Source organism: Leptosomus discolor, chromosome 2, assembly GCF_034619465.1.
Source record: "Leptosomus discolor isolate bLepDis1 chromosome 2, bLepDis1.hap2, whole genome shotgun sequence".
NCBI lineage: Eukaryota > Metazoa > Chordata > Aves > Leptosomiformes > Leptosomidae > Leptosomus > Leptosomus discolor.
This window is the reverse complement of record NC_141392.1, coordinates 87,525,966-87,533,477: the sequence shown is the minus strand read 5'-3', so window position 1 is coordinate 87,533,477 and position 7,512 is coordinate 87,525,966. Positions and strand designations below refer to the sequence as shown.

Genomic DNA, 7,512 nt, shown 5'->3' with positions numbered 1-7,512 from the left:
TGAAAGCAGTTCCTCCAGAGACCCTGATCCAATCCACTACAGTTGAACAAGTACTGTCTCTAAAATCCCAGTTTATGATATTAAGGTCATGTATTTTGGGTACATATGCTGTGGTCCTCTTCTGACCTAACATATTCCCTACCTTTCCCGTTTTTCTATCTGGGTCCACCACATTGCATTTGGGAATTACTAAACCCTATACCATGCTGCTCTCGCATACCTTAAACAGCTAATACGGTTGTACCACTCCTCTATTCCATTGCTACATGAAACTGTACAATTCTTTATAACATCTGATTCTGCATGCATTTACCTAGCTATATGGGAGGAGATTAAGCTCAAAGAAAAGTAAAAGATGGCACTGAAAGACAGTGCACTGTGCATAGATGATATACTGCTATACTGTCTGCCCACAAGGTAAAGAAAAAAAAAGAAGATAAACAGGAGAAACAAAATGTTGAATCTTCAAAAAATCTAATCACTAAATGAATACAGGGAAATTATTGCTTCTTTTTCTGTCCACTTTCCCATCCCTCCCTTCCTCCTTCCCTTCCCCTGCCATAAAAAAAAAAGAAATCTATAAATTAACTGCAGCAGAATCTTTTGTTGTTGTTGTTTTAAGCTATTAAATCATCATTTTTCCTCAAGAAACACTGATGATTTAACTGACAGTTTATTTTAAAAATATATCAAGCGTTCAGTTGTCATGCAAGTGCAGTATTTTATCCCTAATGGAAATAATTAAACTTACTTAAATGCATGAAGAAGCAAAGAAGAAATAAAACAGCCATCCATCTTATTCAAAGTCGTTACCCAGTGTCTTGACCAGAAAACATAAGATTTTACACAGCGGTGCTATAAAAGCTGAAAAACAAATATTCCATTCACCGTTGTCCTTGATCATTAACACAGGGACAGGCTTTAGGATTTATGATAGTAGCAGGTACTGCAGTGACAATCTGTATGGTTCTCTATCTTCACATTGTCCTTAAGGGTAATCTTAAAAAAAGAAAACACACACATACAACAAATAATTACGATCAGCTACACAGTAAAAACAGAATTCTCAAATAAAAGATGTCTGAAGCCTTTTTCTTAACCAAAAGGTACACAGGCTAGAACGGCCTCTGACCATCAGCCTGTGAAGCTACGTCACTGGTGGCTTTCGGAGACATAAAAAGGTTTTCAACAGTGACATGCATAGTGACACAGTCTAGTGTCCTTAATTTGACACTTCTTAGTGTCTAATTTTCAAAAAAGTGTCAAGTAACCAATCTGTGAAAAATCAGGAAGTGCCCTTAAAATATTTCATATGGGGATTGTAAAAACAGAGACCACAAACATGATGAGTCATCTCTATTTTTAATCTCAACCAAATTCCAGTTGCTGCCTCAGGGCAAGTACAATGTTGGTGGTCTAGAAAAAGATCTATGCTCTACTCAGATGAAGCACCAGGATGGGTTCAGCTGTAGGTGTGTATAGGTAAGTGAGGTATCTGGCCTCTCATCACAGTCAGTGGAGACCCAGTGCTCTGTTCAGCTGTGCACACAGAGCTGCCAATGGCCATTTGAGGGGATCTCACCAAGCCTCCAGCTGCCACTTCCAAGGATGCTTCCTTCAAATAGTTCTCCAATGTCCTCCAGCAAAACCATATTATTTTCTGTTCACTGCTTCAGCTAAACATTGCATCCTAAAAGAAGCTTAAACGGGTCTCATTCACATCCTCACCTTGGTAAAAGCCTTTGCTACGCAGCATGTTGCTTCTGATGTAATGTTCTTTGGAACAAGCATGGTCTTCTTGGACCTCATGGGAGTGGGGTAGGCCCGGGAGAAACAGCACCCAGTGCACTGGTAAATGGGTGCTCCTGGCTTGGAAAAGAATCTGTTCTCCCCTAGCTTGCACTCTGGACAACCTGCCATAAAAATATAAGGAAGAGACTTTTACTTGGTCTCCAGCTCTATTTTGATTTTCAAAAAGAAAGGAAAAGTGTAGGCAGTAAGAGGAAGCACTGGCTGCATTCTGCTGCTTGACATCTGCAGAACAGAAAAGCACAGACACCAAAGCTCCTCTCTTTAAGGTACTTCAACTCTGCAACATACACCGGCTGTAAAACTACACTGTGGCTTTCTAGGTAAGGCACTGTACATTTTCGGGCTTTCTTTTCAATTTTGTTGACAGTTGTGGAGGGGGTTTTGTATGTCTTCTGCACTACTGTCCCTAGAAAACTTCCTACTAGCTTTAGACGGTTAAACAGCACTAGCAGGATTTGTAGTGCTTCTTAGACTTTGCCTCTTTTTAGGCAAGACTGTTATCAAGAGTTTTAAAAATGCCCAGTGATCTCGACATTTTTGTAGCTCTCATTTTTCTATATTCAGTTTGAGGCTGAATAAAAAACCCCACAACCTCCAAAATACCTCTAAAATCTTCCTAATATCCCTGTTTTATAGAATGCTACACCACCAACATCCCATATTCTGGGATCTACAGCGGAAAAATATTCTGCATAATATGAAGAGAAGCTATGGTTCTGCTGTTCTTGGTGTTACGTTGCCATTTAGATCTCAGGAGTACAAGAAACCAAAACATTTCTATTTGATAAGGTGTCAAGGATGAAGATCACCCACACCAACATGAGGACATGGTTATCTGGGAGACTCTTGACCTGGAGAAATCAAGTTTAGAGAAGAAATACGAAGCATAATCATAGCAAAATTATCTTGATTTATTATACCTTCATACCTCAGTGTCAATAAATGCAGCTGAATTATAAGATTCATGACCACATTTATAAAACATGTGAAAGTTTAATTAGGACTCTTTACGAATGATTGCCCCATTTCTGAATGCTGAAAGCAGCTTACCCTGCATGAGAAACTCTCCATCTGGGAAAGCATGAAGAAGATGCAAAAATACAGACAAAATGGTCAAAGTGACAGCTGCATACTTCCCGTAGCAATCCATGATCTGTCTGGAAATACAAATACACACATTTTTAAAGGACTATTTTGCACCGGGTACAGTACCGGTATCTAGGCTACACACTGATATAGCATTCAGCACATGTAACAGAGACAATTTAGAACCAGGATTGGAAACTGAAAATGCAGTGTACTGATGTGCATTTTATAGCCTCAGAAAATTGACTTCACCACAATAACAAAAATGTTCCTTTCTTTCTGGCCTTAACAATTCTTTTTCTGAATATTAACATAAGCCACAGCACACAAACTTCAAGTGTTGTAACTGTGTAATATTTATGGTAGACTGGATAAAGCCAGCAAATGCTTATGGAGAAGATGAAAGAATCTGCAGAATCTGGGACACGGAAAGTCTAATTTCAGGGAAAATAATTTCACATCAGGACATAATTTCCTGAACCAAAATTCAGATTATTTGTCCACGCACTGAAACAGCCTCAAGTTGCGCCAGGGGAGGTTTAGATTGGCTAGTAGGAAAAATTTCTTCACTGAAAGAGTTTTCAAGCATTGGAACAGGCTGCCCAGGGAAGCTGTTGAGCCATCATCCCTGGAGATATTTAAAAAACATGTAGACATGGCACCTAGAGACACAGTTTAGTGGTGGACTTGGCAGTGTTAGGTTTACGGTTTGACTTGATGATCTTAAAGGTCTTTTCCAACCTAAATGACTCTATGATTCTGTGACCTCTTTAGTGCCAAAGTCCTCATAAACAGATTTTCACACTTCTGTACCTCAGTGAAAGTTCCACTGATCTATGCAATTAGAGAGGCACTACATGTTGTGCTCCAGAGCACCCGAAGAGACATGGTGCGGAGAGAGAGCTCAGGAAGGCTTGAAACAGCCAGGGCCACCTGCATCGCCCAGGGTCAGGGGAGTCCCAGGGAGTTCAGCATCCATGCAACCTTCTGGACTGAGATTTCTTTTAGGATTCGTTTTACTGATGCGGCAACTTGGCTTTTGGACTCTAGCAGAAAGCTGGTTTGGTATAAACACATCCTGGTCAGCTCAAACTTTAAAAAATCTTTTCAATAGATTAATTTTGTGCAAGAAGGCCACATGCAGCACTGCACATCTGTCCTTCTACAGCTAGCATATGAGATGAAGTGGCCATAAATAGCATATTGCTTGTTCTCTGGGTAGTTCAACAGAAATGCACTTGTGTGGCTATATTTGATCCAGATCAAATCTATACCACGGGGTAGTGCATATCTCTGATATGAATAACTGGGGGAACCATAACCTTAAAGATGCAGAATATATAAGTTGCAACTGTATAAATATCATATCAAATTATTTGCTTGATTTTTTAAAATGAATGTACTTTTTTTTGTTATTAGTCACAATAAGATTTCACAGAGGGAGGGGGATGGACACGAGACCTCAGTTCTCTCCATATCCAAATGTCAGATGTGCTAAATATAGGCTACACATAGATCGGCAGGATGCTTTTCGGTAAGTACTGCAGGACCTTTAAAATTATTCTGAAGCATTTTGCACCGGCCTGGTCAGAGACAAAAAATTAGTCACAAGAAACTGGTGACAACACTGATATAGACATTTTAGATATTGAAAGCTACTGTGCTTAGCAAGCAAAAAAAAAAAGCTCATTCAATCTTTAACTACTTAAGATCTTCTCTTCTTCCAAATACACCAGACAATGCTGCTACTCCATAATAAATAGTCTTCAGGGACAGATCAAATTGTGGCCCCAAATATTTCTATAAATGGTGTGGCAATGAGAAGGACAATAGTGGCAGCAACAAAGAAATTGATCATGAGATTTGGTGTAGAGGTTATTTAAGCAGGCTATGCTGATCAGAGAAGACATTGCCAACCCTAACCAGGAAAGATGGTAGAAAATCAAGTATAACTAAATGAAGATAGCTTTCATATAACGGAAATGTATTTCTTTGCAGATTTTGCTTCTACCTAGCAGAATCCCTGCAAGTACTGCCACAATGATGCAAACATTGAAATAATGCCTGCTCACATCAGGAGGGAGAGGCAAACCTGAGGTGCTCCAAGGAGTGAAGCCATTTGCCTGGTGTCATGATCTGAGAATGAGCCTGGAGCAATGGGATGTATGTGAAGAGTATTGATTAGCAGAGGGATGCTCCATCACTGCACAGATTCCCAGAGATATATGGGAACGTGAGGGTGCCATGCACAGGTCAGCAGGTCTTGGTTCACTGATTAAACAGATGTACAACACAGTCATGAAAGGCAGCAGTTCAGATGGCAGCAGAGCACAGGCCCTACAAGGTAGCTTTGAAACCAGGAAACAAAATTAAAAAGAGCTCCACCCTTGGCAGCAATCAGAAAAAGATCATGCATGGGCAAATGATGCTGAGACCAAAGGCAGGATGACAAGAACATGGTCCTTGCCCGACTGGGGTCAGCAAAGTGGAAAGAAACAAAGTTCATGAGCAAGACCGATGTGCAGTGCTCTCCAGTGCAATGAATGAAGGCACAAAAACGGAAACAAGACTCTTTCTAATTAAGACAGCAAAACCTAGTGGTAAGAGACTGATCTGAAGCCCAGCCAAACTGAATGGCTGAGGCCAATGAGGTTGAAACTAACAGGTGGCAAGGATTGGGTGCTGGGTACAAGTAACTTTGCCTCCTCCCTCCCACCTGCCCAGTGAATCAGTTCACGCTGGCAGAAAACAGAGGATAAAGGACTTAAAAACAGCCAATAATGAACAGCAAAAAAACCCATTAGCAGCAACTGTGGAAGCACTGGAAAGAAGCATTTGGAAGAAGTATCAAAAAGCCAGTTCAATGTGTCTATGCATGTATGCATGTAGGCTGAATGCAACTTGTAGTTGCTCATTTCTGCTTGGGCTTTTATCAAAATCCCATCCGAGTACAAGAAATAGTCTTCTGATGTTAGTCAACAGGTGGCAAAAGAAACTGGGGATGCCGTTAACACAGTAACCCCACGGAAGCATTGAACATGGCTCTCAGGTTTCTGGGAAGCAGCTGCCAGCTCTTTGTACCCTGCTACCTCGACAAGAGTAACCTGTGTCCACAGGAGAAAGGTGGTCCTTCACACTGTTTAGATCCACAGCCTCCTATGGTCCTGCCAAACAGTTTGGGAATTGAACTGAGCTCAGCCGCATCTATGGAGTCACACTGAATAAATTGGCTGGATCCCCCCCTCCAGCAAATAAAGCTTTTTTTAAGGTTTTTTACTGTATATGCTCTTTCCAGCCCCATAGAGGGGATCTGACTACTGGCAGACTTGCCTGCACTGGGACACAATTCCACAGTTTAACATCAAGCCCTGCTCTATCCAAGGGGGCATTCCCCAGAGTGCGAGAAGCCATTTGGAGGGGCTCATGCACCAGCAGGAGAAGACAGACAGCCTTTTCCAAATGACCTGTTTCCACATCATCCTGAGCCTTTTGGTAGCCTGGATGCTTCAATGGCTCCAATAAGATGTCAGCCACAGGAATAACACCACAACCCTTGACTGATTATTCCATGATTTGATGCTTTTTGCTGAAGGCACAGTGGCATTCTCCACCCTAATTTTTCTAAGAACATGTAACACAATGATTTGGTACATTATAAGGGTTTGAGGCAATCCCAGAGGGAAGTTGTTTAAATTACATTAACCAAAAGGGGAATTGAAATTGCAGTTTTGCACTTCCTCTATTGAGTCAGCTTGTCAGGCTCATACCAAAAACACTAAAGATACCTGTCAATAAAACCCAGATGTGATCTTGTCCACTCTTCCAATGTGACGGCCATTTTGCTGGATGATCTTACTTGGTCTTCTGACTGTGCTTGTGCTGCTAACCCAGTTAGTGTCCACACCACTCATTTCATCTTACCATCAAATCAAAGGAAGCTTTTACTTTGATGTATTAAATACTATATTTCTTAAGCTATTGCAACATTATATAATGCATGAATTTCAGCAGCTCTTTGGAAAGATGGTAATTTCAAGACTTCCCTAGTAGTTAAAGTCACCTCATTATTTACAATATCTTGTCTTTCTCTGTAAATAAGCTATCATGTTATCAGTTACCATCACACAGATAGGTGATCATCTGCATTTGCAAACAGGTCTTCTGTTCAGGTGCGCATGGGACTCTGAGGATGCCTTTACATTCATGTGAAGCTCCACCAGATCACAGTCCCACATCTAACCGTGTGGTACACGTCCTGGCACAGACATGCCAGCAAGCTCTGTTCAACGGGCATCCTGCGTACTGATTGTACAAAACACCCTCATGTTTTCAGCATAAACTAAGGACGTCCCTTTATACTTCTCCATAGGGTGACTGTGGTGCTGTCATACTCTACAGCAGTTAAACCCTTTGCACATTGTGTTTATTTCTTTCTGGGGTGCTTGGCCATGAGGTCAGGCTGTGTCACAGCAGCGATGAACTACAATTGCCAGTGCTTCACTTGCAGCCCAGTGTCATGTACACTGCAAGCTGCTAGCAAACTGCTGCTGAAAACTGAGACATCTTCTTTAACGTATTTTTTTTTCCTTCCCTTAATTGTGACTAGCAATTTAA

General features: G+C 41.2%; 1 protein-coding gene across 1 annotated transcript; it reads right to left on the bottom strand.

The window, feature by feature from the left end:
- Positions 1 to 921: 921 nt before the first annotated feature.
- On the bottom strand, positions 922 to 2,962 carry CGA (glycoprotein hormones, alpha polypeptide). Its single transcript, XM_009949096.2, has 3 exons — positions 2,863 to 2,962; positions 1,729 to 1,913; positions 922 to 999 (listed from the first exon to the last, which is right to left on the bottom strand). The coding sequence occupies exons 1-3, from the start codon at positions 2,960 to 2,962 to the stop codon at positions 922 to 924; spliced, it is 363 nt and encodes a 120-aa protein (XP_009947398.1).
- Positions 2,963 to 7,512: the final 4,550 nt, after the last annotated feature.